Raw genomic sequence first — 12,233 nt, 5'->3', positions numbered from 1 at the left:
AATTAGCATCGCACTCATACATTCATTGTCACGCATGTGTGGTCTGAATCCTAATTAATACAATTGAACTATATAGCGATTAAATATCCTGTAAATCAGTTAATGAGAATAAACAATGTATAGGTCAATAGGTGTTTGTTTGATTTACTGGTAGAGTTTTGTTTTTCTTGATTTATCTCTGTGCAATATTATCCTATTACATACAGTAATATATTTTAAAGGATACCTTCGTGCTAAAATGTATTACAAACAGATTAATAAGTGTTGATGAAATCAACAACAACATAGTCCGTGTGGTGTGGCTTGAGGTACTTAAACAGGCCGTGGGTTTCTGCAACACTTAAAATATTGGGCCACTTCTATGGGTGAATACCCAATATGCTAGGCACACATATCAACTAATTATTTTATATTGTTAATTTGATAGAAAATGTTCAAAGACGAGAAATGCTAAGAAAATTCTTCCAAAACACTTTCAAAGTTCAATTTCAAAAATACCTAAGTTAATAATTATCTTATAAACTATCCAATTTATATTATTTTTGCTCAAAGATTATCCACATACTGTAATATCTCGCTATATCAGTAACGTATGTAATCGTGAGTACTGACTATATAAGTTAACCTGGAATTGATATTAAAAGGACTTCCACATAAATAATTTTTAAAATAATTGTGTACAGAAATCATAAATGTTTTTGACACACAAGTACACTATCGCTAGAACTTTTATAGAAAAACTAATATTAAAACGACTTCCACATAAAACCTTTGTGTACAGAATCATACAAGTGTTTGACACACAAGTTCACAATCTGTAGAAGAATGGAGTCTTTTATCATCAATGTGACACGCGTACGAATTGTCACTAAGACATCTTCGGTCATCTATGTGAAGTATGTACACTTCTCATCAGCTTATCTTGTTTTCAATCAAATGCCAGCCGTTCCACATATCCTGAAGAAAATGTTAATCTTTTGAAAAACATGAAAGTATGGAAACTCTTAACATCACGGTTAGAAATTTTTACTTCTTTGTTAACATTCATGTGAACATCACAGTTGGTATATCTTTGAGAACATTGACTTAGGGGAGACTGAAGATTACGGGTTGAAATTTTATAGCTAGGTTCTTTTTCTTAGAGTTTAATCATTAGATTTTTGAAAGATCCCTTTATAATAAAAAAAGAGAAATACACAACATTGTTTTGGTAGACTTTATAATTTTAATAAATGATTACAAATAGGTTATAAATAGGTTATAAATAAATCAATATATTAGTTGTAACAAATAAAACTTTAATTGTAACTAAAAATCTAAAACGGATTATTCCAAATTGATAGTTCAGGAATATTCCAAACTTTATTTTCGGAATATCACGTATATGGTTCCAAATATCTAGAATCACAATATTACCAATTTATTTTCCACAGATTTTATTGATAAACCGCATCAATCAAAAAGTTATTAAAGAGATAAAAATATACTCTCAATCATAAACAAAGTAATTAAATCTCGCTAATTTAACAAGATTAATTGTGATCTTCGGGATCATATTCAAAAATTAAAAAATTAAACCTTAATGCTAGATTAGGACTTGTGCTAGAGCACGGGTTGAAATTCATTTTATTTATATTATAATTTTATAATAAAATATAATTTATATGATTGATTTTAAAAGTTAAGGTCCTAATCTAGCATTAATCATGATTTTCGGAATCGAATTTTCTAAAATTATAATATAAATAAAAGGAATTTCAATCCGTGCTCTAGCACGGATCCTAATCTAGTATATTAATATTAAGTTTAGTTAGTTATGACAACCCTTAAAACAAAACAAAGACATTAAAATTTTTAAAAATACAAAAACAAATGTTTGTAAGCGAACACATCAAATTTTAAGCTTTCACAATTTCAAATTTTATGGAGATTTATCAGTTTTTATTTTATTTTGTTTCTAAACATATATTTGAACATAACATTAATGATTTTCTTGTTAAAAGAAACTGTTTCCGATATTATAGCCAAAGAATAAAACAAAATTTGAAATTTTTACATGATTTCTAGAACTTTCACATATTTTTAACAGAAGATACATGAAGTTGCTTAAAAAGTATACAAATTAAGTGAATCTGTATGTCAGACCGTCTCCTTTTCGACGATATATATGCCTAGGTTGTAGAGCAATTAGATTGAAACTTTGTCATACTTCAATTTATTTAGAAAAAAAATACAACCTAAAGGATAAGTTCAAGAAGAGTTTCATCATAATCTGGGAGCCTAACAAAACTCCAAAGAGTCACCTTCAAGAATCCATATGTTGATTGCCAGATCAATATGCTCCAAGGATCACACATGGTTTCAATCTTGACCTTTTCCTTCAGTTTCAATTTTAATTGTCAAGAATATAATGAAAAGAATAATAACACTAAAAAACACTAAACAAATAAATCACTCGCCACAAAAAAAAAAAAGATATACACACATATGTACAAAAAAGGTCATATATAATCATACAAATGTTTTTTTGTTGGAGAAATCTTCTCGAATGCAGAGTATAAAAATCACCACTAATTAATACGCTCTGTGTAAGTTGGACATTCATATATCAAATGACCTCTTTTCATCAGTAATTCAAAGTAATTTATAAACAAAAATAACTTCACTGATATTTTTTCCTTTAAAAAAATCATATATATGAAGTCATATATGAACGAACCATCTGTCCATGTCCTTCAAACTACTATAAAAGGCACTTCGAATCCTCCTTTTATCTCCTCATCCCAATTCACACCCACCAAAGTAGGAATTATAACAATGGCTTCAAGAACCACAAAACCTTTAGCCCTTTTCTTGATTCTCAACTTCCTCTTCTTCACAACAATCTCCGCCTCCGGTAACTGCGGTTGCCCTTCTCCCAAGCCAAAACCTAACCCTAGCCCCTCTCCTAAGCCAAAACCTAACCCAAAACCGAACCCAACCCCAAACCCTAGCCCTAGCCCGACCACAGCCAAATGCCCTAAAGACGCTCTTAAGCTAGGAGTTTGCGCCAACGTGCTCAACGGCCTACTCAATATCACCCTTGGCAAGCCACCGGTCGAGCCATGTTGCACCCTCATCCAAGGACTCGCTGATCTTGAGGCTGCAGCTTGTCTTTGCACCGCACTCAAGGCTAATATCCTCGGGATCAACCTGAACATTCCGATCTCTCTCAGTCTGCTTCTCAATGTTTGCAGCAAAAAAGTTCCCCCTGGTTTTCAGTGCTAATCAAGAACCTAATTATACATCACACACTTCATGTATCAATATATACCAAACAAGATGATTTCTAAATAAACTATTCCATATGATTGTCGTTGTTTGTCTTGTCTTTGTCTGTTTATCTAGTTACTAATGTATGTGTGTTTGATTGTACGATTATAAACTTTCACAGTCATATGTGTTGTCCTCTTACATATATATATAGTTTCATTGGAAGTGTGTGTATTTGGTGTATAAATCAATAAAATAACAGTTTATATGATCTGACAATTTTTGTATAATGTAAATCAATTAAGTCTTATCACATATAAGTCCAAGCTAAATACATAAAACAAAATCATTTCAAAGATATAAACCAATTAAACCAGATCTGTTAAACCATACAATTTGAAGACTTAATGCCTTGTGTGGAAACAGAAGGTTCAACCATCAAAATTGAGGGAAATACTTTAGGCAGTACATAAGGTCTCAACTCTCAACAACGAAGAAGTCAAACAAGAAACGAAGAAGCTAGGCTCAAGGCAAAAACTAAAGTCCAACCAATCGTCTTCATCACGCGTACAGTGTCCGTTGTCTCATGCATAACTAGACCTCGACAAATAATCGAACAAATAAACGATCTTCCGAAGCTCGGAACCATTCCATGATCTGATGATTCTACTTCCTATAATATAAGACTAAGGCCTACATGCGTACGTGTCGATTATTAACCAAAAAATCCGTATATAACAAAAAGCTTGTTATCTTCAAAAAGTAATAGTACTAAAAACACTGGAAGTTTAAGAGAAAAAAAAACACTGGGGCGCGCGTTATAACATCCAAAGATTTTTACGAAGAAAAAAAACGAATCGACAAAGATATGGTACATGTCACGCATCAGATTAGATATTTAGAAAACTGCGTCAACCTCTTATCATTTTGGTGACACTGACAAATGGATATGGATTCGATTAAATGAATTGAAAAATGTGTGTATATGGAATAATCAAGGATAAACATAAAAAAAAAAAAAAAAAAAAAACAACAACAACAACAATAGATGGTCAACTTTATAGACGAAAAACAAGGGATTTAAGGTGCTTCCCCCTATAAGTCTAGCTATATTTTTCAGCTCCAGTTTCCATGTTGAAATTGTTTAACAAATGCTATATATGAAAAAGAAAAAAAAGGAAAAAAAAAAGGAAAAAAGAAAGTTTGAAATTTAACAAATGCTATATATGAAAAAAAAAAATGGAAAAAGGAAACGCAAATTTTCTCGGTAGAAAAATATAGGATAAAACCAATTTTTTTCATTGGCCAAATCATGTTTATTGATCCGTAGTATACATTGTTAAGCTAAATCTAACGAGGATTCAAGTAAACGGGACAGATACGTGTAACGTGTCAGTAAGATTTCATTTTTGATTGAACTCATATAGTCGTAACTGTATCGTGTAACTAGACAAACTAGACATATATATAATAAAAAGGCATATTGAGAATTTGCAGATCATTACTGAGTTTTGGTCTAAGACAAATTAATTGACTCTTGAAACTCTTCTTCTTGCTAGTGTAGCCGGTATTTGGAACAATGGAAACTGATTTTTCGTCACACAGGCCATATCTAACAAGGTCAATTATGAATGACGAATAAATTTTGACGTGAAAATCAAATTCTTAAAAATTTTGATCAATATCTTTAGTCGATAACTCTGCTCCACGCAAATTTTTTTCTTTTCTTTTTAACATAATAATTGAGACTTTCATTCTATGTGCTAAAATGGCGAGACTACGGTTTTATGCCACGATTGTGTTGCCTGTCATTTCCTAGTTGGATGGCCCCTAATGAACAATTAAATTTCAATGGATCTATATGGAGCCCGTGAACTATTTTTGTTTTCTTCTTACTCAACTTGTGCAAAGGAACATTGTGTGTAGGTACATAGGCTGTGGGAACAGTAGAACTATGTGCATTTGAATAGTGGAACACATTATAAATATATTTTATCAATAAAACAATACGTTGTAAATAAACAAATTTTATAATTAGCTAGTCATGACCAAAGTAAGGAAAAAAAAATCTATTAGTTTTTCTTGAGTTAATACTTAATACTATTCTTTATATATGTGACTAAAGTTTCATTTTTCTCGTGATTATCATACATAGAAACATTTCAACATTTGCATGTCTCTGCCGAAATCCCCTGATTCAAGTGGCACACAGATGTTGAGCTCTAGTTGTCATCCATAGTAATAAAATGGGACATGTGACCTCCGACTCCGAGCGAGAAAAAAATATCATTTACCGTTAGTATCGTTCAAAACTATATATATATATATATATATATATATATATATATCTATTATTACATCCACTAAGGGTGTTAACATATAGATTGTAGAACTATTTGTAAGTAAATAGACAATCACTCAATCAGCATTATAGAGAACACTATGTAGATATATACCTACTAATGATACTTTTTTTTTTTGTTAAAAAGGACATGATAGATATTGCCTTAAGAGTAATGCAAAGATCTCTATGAGAATAAATGTCCTCGGTGTATGAGTTTAGGTGATTTTTATGTCAAAGGACAATGATTTGTAGGCCTATTGTGGTTCTTTTCTCAAAAGCTTTATCCGTACGTTTTAAAAACCAAGAAAAGACGAAGTATCCGTACGTTCCATCCACGCTCCTATATCTGCATGCATGTCTATTACACACAATTCAAAAACTCCTCTACATATGTAGAGAGAGAGAAAGAGAGAGGGCTAAAGAGTCAAATAGATAGACAGCGAGAAGCTGGAACAAAAAAAAAGATTACAGAAAACAATTTAAAGAAGTCCCATGCAGAAACCTAGCTTAAAACAACAACGACAAGAACAGAAAGCAACACTTGTTAAAACCCTAGATAATCAACAAACCTGATCATCAACAGTACCACATATATATTTGAATTATTACAGAAGCCTCGAGAACCATTGATCGTACGTACATTTGTTAAATCAAGTGGGTGTTTTTAGATCAAGTGAGAGGAGGACAGACAAAACCAGGAGGAGGATTGATCCCGCAAGTGATGAGAGCTTGAAGTGCAAGAGGAATGAAGATGTTTAAGTTGAGAAGCTTAAGTCTTATGGTTGTACAAAGACAAACGGCTGCTTCTAACTCAAGTAACCCTTGTAACACTGGACAACACACATTTTCCACCGGATTTCCAAGTCCTATATGGATCAATCCTCCCAAAACGTCAACACAAGCTCCAAGCTTCAGTGCGTTGATCGGACACGTTGGTTGTTTGCCACCGCCTCCTCCTCCCCCTCCTCCTCCTCCTCCTCCTCCACCGGAAGGTGGACCATATGGTGGATAGCCGGAAGATGGTGGCGGGACTGTGACCGGAGGTGGGTTAATGATTGGAGGGAGAAGTCCTGGAGGAGTTGTGACTGGAGGGAGAAGTCCCGGAGGAGTTGTGATCGGAGGGAGAAGTCCCGGAGGAGTTGTAACCGGCGGTGGTTGAATTGGAGGGCCTATGATGGGAGGTCTTGTGATTGGCGGTGGCCTCACGATTGGTGGTGGATAGACAACCGGCGGAGGCCTTATGATTGGCGGTGGCCTCACTACTACCGGAGGAGGTCTAACAACCGGCGGTGATTTCCCTCCTCCGCCTCCATGATGCGGTGGCTTGCCTCCTCCTCCACCATGATGCGGAGGTCCTCCACCTTTTCCACCGTGGTGTGGGGGTTTACCACCACCTTTTCCACCGTGATGCGGCGGCGGCTTGCTACCACCGCTGCCACCGCCACCGTGCTGCGGGGGTTTTGGAACCGGAGGGTGAGGATGAGTACAAGGAGTGCAAGCTTGGATCGTTGGTGGCAGTGTGATAACCGTGGAGATCAAGAAAATGAATAAAGAAGTCAAAACCCTCGATCCCATTTTTGTTCTCAAATAGGGTTTCTTGGATTTTCAAGAATCAAACTCTTAACTGCCTTATTATCAAATGGGCGAATTACATGTAAATATATAGGCGAAGCTTAACTGTAACCCGTGACTCTTGTGGGGGATGCAAATTAATAGGTATAGTGTTACAAGTGTAATAGATTTGATTATTTGTTATGGTACGTACGAACGAACATGTGTGAGGCAAGAAAGTGAGGGAAAAAAGAAAAAGTTCCAAACTTCGAGAAATATTTGGAGCATTTTATTGCGTTACAACTAAAGAATTTTTGGATCGTTGTTGGTCCGATGCAAACTTCAAGGTCATGCCCGTGACTAAACTAAAAAAAATGATTATGATCACTGTCTCCAAACTAAAAGAGTCCGTGAAATTGCTTGTTCTCTTATGCGTATTTCATTTCCAATTTTCCATGTAATGATTCTTTTTTAGGACAATTTGTTGAAAACTTGAAAAGACAAGACAACAAACGGTGAATAGATTCTTAAATAACGTGGAGGGTTTCGTTGTCCGTACATTCTTAATACTGTAGAGAAAGAGTGGCACAATCGTAATTAACAGATTTAGATCATTATGGGCTTTAACACTTTTTTGAACGTTCAGGCCCAAAAGGCCCAATATACTCTGATCATTATGGGTTTAGTTGAACGTTCAGGCCCAAAAAAACCCAAATGTCGAATTTTGTTTTTCCCACTCCAACGATTTTTAGGGTTCTTTGCGATTTTGGGATTTTGAGATTTTAGGGCAATTCCTTGATATCGAATCGAGTCTACGGGTGTGGCATTTGATTGATTCTGGTATGTGTTCTCTGATACTCCGTGGAAGAGGATCTATTGACTTACAGAAATGGCGTAACGTTAATGTATTATCATCTGCTTTTTCCAATTCCTTCTCTTCTCTTGTTGCTACTGCGAGCCTTAGTAGAGATGGTCGTAAAGGTAAGAACTTTACAGTCTCTTACCTCGTTGGCTCATTGGGTATACCTAAAAAACTCGCAGACTCGATTTCAAGTAAGGTCACCATTAAGGACAAGTCAAATCCTGATTCAGTTCTGAGTCTTTTGAGAAGTAATGGGTTCACAGATTCTCAGATCTCAAGCATCGTTACGGGTTATCCAACATTGCTTGTATTAGATGCTGAGAAATCAGTTGCTCCAAAGCTTCAGTTTTTGCAGTCAAGAGGAGCTTCAAGCTCTGAGCTCACTCAGATTGTTTCGTCAGTTCCTGAAATCTTGGGGTTAAGAGCGGGTAAAGGTATAAGCAGATACTATGATTTCATCAAAGAGGTTTTAGAAATGGATAAAAAGAGTTCCAAGTTGTGTCATTCTTTGCCACAGGGTAGTAGGCAGGAGAATAAAATTAGGAATCTTTTGGTTTTGAGAGACTTGGGTGTGCCTCATAAGTTACTATTCTCATTGCTTACATCCCGTGGAAAACCTGTTTGTGGTAAAGAAAGATTTGAAGAATCCATCAGGAAGATAGTTGAGATGGGTTTTGACCCGACCGAACCAAAGTTTGTCAATGCTCTCCATGTCTTTTACGAAATGAACGACAAGACAATAGAAGATAAAGTCAATGTTTACAAAAGGTTAGGCTTTGATGTGGAAGATGTATGGGTGATCTTCAAAAAGTGGCCTTACTCTTTGAAATTCTCAGAGGAGAAGATTAGTCAGACATTTGAAACCTTGAAGATGTGTGGTTTGGATGAAAACGAGGTGATTCAAGTGTTGAAGAAGTATCCGCAGTTCATACGTATTTCAGAGCAGAGGATATTGAACTTTCTTGAAACATTTCTAGGTCTAGGATTCAGCAGAGATGAGTTTGCCATGATACTCAAGTGTTTTCCTATGTTCTTTGGATTGTCTATAGAGACGGTTAAAAAGAAGACTGAGTTTGTGGTGAAGAAGATGAATTGGCTGCTAAAGGACATGGCTTTGTTCCCTCAGGTACTTGGATACAGCTTGGAGAAGAGGATTGTGCCAAGGTGTAACGTAATCAAAGCTCTCATGTCTAGAGGATCGCTTGGAAGCAAACTCCCTTCAATGTCGTCTGTATTGACATCTAACGATGATGATTTCTTAAAAAGGTTTGTGAGGAAGCACAATGACGAGGAGCTTGTGGCTGAGTTGATGGCTATCTTCACTGGAAAGAAGAGAAAGTTCCGAGTGAAATCCATAAAGGGTTCTTAGTCCACATCCTATAACTCTGGTTCAAGCATCATTCTTTCAGTGACACGACACAAGTTCTGAAAATGAGAGAAAGTCTCTTCTGTAAAGTTCAGATATTAGTTCTAATAAATGATTTTAAGAGCCAATGATTCATCATTCGATTAGTTAGTAATTAGTTACCCTTGATGGATTCATTCCTTTTTCTCCTTGGGAGTTTCTCGGTTTGTAACAAGTGGTATATTGGTTGGAAGAATCAGTCTGATTATTTTCATATGAATTGTTTTCCTCTGTTTCTTTGAACTCTGATACCCGTGTCTGTGATGAAGAAAACTTTAAAGAATCTCTCATGAAGGTCCTCAAAGTTTCTCGAAGCTCTGCGTGTTGTTCACGGATTGAGGGAGAAAACAATAGAAGAAAAAGTCAATGTCTATAGAATGTTAGGCTTTGCTGTGGGAGATGTATGGGAGGGGAGTGTTCAAAAAATTGGCCAATCAAAGATAAGTCAGACATTTGGAACCCTGAAGAAGTGTGGACTACTACTGGGAGATGAAGTCCTTTTAGTGTTCAAGAAATCTCCGCAATGCATTAGTTTTCCTGAGCAGAAGATATTGAGCTCCATTGACACATTTCTAGGCCTAGGATTCAGCAGAGTAAAGATCACTACAATGATCAAACGCTTTCCTCCGTGTCTTAACTTATCTGCAGAGTCAGTGAAGGAGATTAGTTGGCCCCTAAAGACCGTGGTGTCCTTAAGCATAGAGAAAAGGGCTGTCCCAAGGTGTAACGTTATCAAAGCACTCATTTCCAAAAAAGATTGCTTGGAGACACAGGAAGTGAACTCTCTCCAATCTCGTCTGTTTCGAAGAGTACCGATCAAGAGTTCTTAAACAGGTATGTGATGAAGCACGGCAAGCTAGTGTCTAAGTTTTGCTTGGATCAAACAAACTATATATAAATAATGTATATCTTATTCAAAATGATAAGCATTGAAAGTAACATAAGAGAATAGTGAAAACAAAGGCAAGAAGAGTCAGAGACTCAACAACAAAACAAGACACAAAGTACTTAAAAAAAGTAACAAATAGTTTACTTGCTAACATTGTTTCTTCATCTTCTGTCTTTCAAAAGACAGTTTTTTTTAACTTTACTCATCAGTCTTCTCCACTGGAGCTGCGGCGACGGCTTCGACGGCGGCTACTTCAGTGGGTTTCTCCTCCTCTGCTTCTGGCTTCTTCTCTTCCTCAACAACCGCTGGAGCTTCCTCTGTCTTCTTCTCTTCTACTTCTTCCTCTTTTTTCGTCTCTACAACTTCCGCTGTTTTGCTCTCTTCCTCCACAACCGCTGGAGTCTCAACCGGAGCTTCCTCCTCTTTCTTGATCTCCACAACCGCCGGAGCTTCTTCCTCTTTCTTGATCTCCACAACCTCCGGAGTTTCAACTGGAGCTTCCTCTGTTTTCTTCTCCTCTGTTTCTTCGGTTGGTTTCTCTGTTTCTTCCACTACCAAGTCTTTAGTCGTTACTTCCACAGGTGCTTCGGATTCTGTTACCGGAGCTGGAACAGCATCGGCGACGGCTGCAACGACTACAGCTTCCTCCGGCTCCACAGTCTTTGGTGCTGGCACCTCAACGGTCTCAGCTGGTGCTGGAGTCACATGTTCAACCTGCAAAATCATTGTTTCAAAAGCTTTAGTCACATAGATCAATTCCAAAACTGTGTGACGTTTTCGTTTGGTACAAAACGGCAAGTAGTTTGTTTTAGTTGTTACAACTTACAAGCTTACAATTACAAAAAAAAAAAAAAAAATTATTGGATCATTATATATACATGTGTAAACTTTGGCATATACGTAGATTAACGCAACAAAGAATGATTTACAGCTTTTATATAGAGTAGTGGATTACTTGTATCAATCTTTAGACTAACCAAGAAATTTGGTTATGAATTTTAAGAACATATATATATATATATATATTTGCATACCTCGACGGTGGCCATTTGAATAAGTAGAAAATGAGTTAAAGGATCTAAGAAAATGAAGAGAAGAGAAAGTGTATGTATGAGTGTGTTGTGTGATGCTTTGATGAGTGAAGAGTTTGGTTGAGAAGATGGCTTCATTTATAGGAGAAACAAATACAACTTTATCAAAATTATTTTTATATAAAAATAATATAAAAAATATTATTTCCTAAACAAAATCACGTATTGAGCATAATTATTCTCTGGCAATAATAATTAATGAGATGAAAAAGAAGCTTTTGTTCTATATTTGTTTGAGAACGAGACACATCATGCACAGTTTGTGTTTGTGTAAAATATAAAATATCATAAACAAGATCGTACACCACTTGCAATTAACGTCTACTTGTAAATATTTAAGATTTTTTTTTTGTTTTCGTAAGCAAAGATACTGAATTATCGGTTAATACAAATCATTATAGGTGGTTGAAAACAAACTATAATTACAATGAATATTAATTTTTGAAGGAGTGATGATGGTCAGGAGAATATCGAGATACAACACTATTGTAACCGTGCATTACAATTTTCATTGAACCAAAAAGTAAATTAAAAAAAAAAGTTATGAAAAGTATAGAAAATCATAATGCTAGATATCGTTTTTGATATATACTGATCTTATTCATAAGTGGTGTTTGATAGAAAATAATATGTTTCATGAAACAATATAATGACATATATACGGAAGATATATTAATTAACTTATGAAAACATGTTTCTGAACAATATAATGTAAAACATGTTTATGAACAATATAAATACGCATGTTCATGGAACAATATAATTATATAAACAACATAGACAAATTTATAATCGCTGAGCATGTTGATCGATTTTTAAATTTTTTGACCAAACGATTT

At 35.4% G+C, this 12,233-nt stretch overlaps 4 protein-coding genes across 4 annotated transcripts; 2 read left to right on the top strand and 2 right to left on the bottom strand.

Moving 5' to 3' along the window:
• The first annotated feature begins 2,683 nt into the window (after positions 1–2,683).
• Positions 2,684–3,523, top strand: LOC104714588 (putative lipid-binding protein AIR1). Its single transcript, XM_010432003.3, has one exon. It carries the CDS (start codon positions 2,698–2,700, stop codon positions 3,265–3,267), a length of 570 nt encoding a protein of 189 aa, XP_010430305.2. The 5' UTR covers positions 2,684–2,697; the 3' UTR covers positions 3,268–3,523.
• Positions 3,524–6,009: 2,486 nt separating this feature from the next.
• On the bottom strand, positions 6,010–7,277 carry LOC104714587 (uncharacterized). Its single transcript, XM_010432002.3, has one exon. It carries the CDS (start codon positions 7,169–7,171, stop codon positions 6,266–6,268), a length of 906 nt encoding a protein of 301 aa, XP_010430304.2. The 5' UTR covers positions 7,172–7,277; the 3' UTR covers positions 6,010–6,265.
• A 626-nt stretch (positions 7,278–7,903) lies between these two features.
• On the top strand, positions 7,904–9,657 carry LOC104714586 (uncharacterized). The gene has a single exon (XM_010432001.3). The coding sequence runs from the start codon at positions 7,990–7,992 to the stop codon at positions 9,376–9,378; it is 1,389 nt and encodes a 462-aa protein (XP_010430303.1). The 5' UTR covers positions 7,904–7,989; the 3' UTR covers positions 9,379–9,657.
• Positions 9,658–10,307: 650 nt separating this feature from the next.
• LOC104714585 (uncharacterized) lies at positions 10,308–11,440 on the bottom strand. The gene is made up of 2 exons (XM_010431999.2): positions 11,338–11,440; positions 10,308–11,017 (listed from the first exon to the last, which is right to left on the bottom strand). Exons 1-2 carry the CDS (start codon positions 11,350–11,352, stop codon positions 10,502–10,504), a joined length of 531 nt encoding a protein of 176 aa, XP_010430301.1. The 5' UTR covers positions 11,353–11,440; the 3' UTR covers positions 10,308–10,501.
• Positions 11,441–12,233: the final 793 nt, after the last annotated feature.

Source organism: Camelina sativa, chromosome 9, assembly GCF_030686135.1.
Source record: "Camelina sativa cultivar CO46 ecotype springtype chromosome 9, ASM3068613v1".
In the NCBI taxonomy this organism is placed as follows: Eukaryota; Viridiplantae; Streptophyta; class Magnoliopsida; order Brassicales; family Brassicaceae; genus Camelina; species Camelina sativa.
This window is presented reverse-complemented; position numbering and strand designations above follow the sequence as displayed.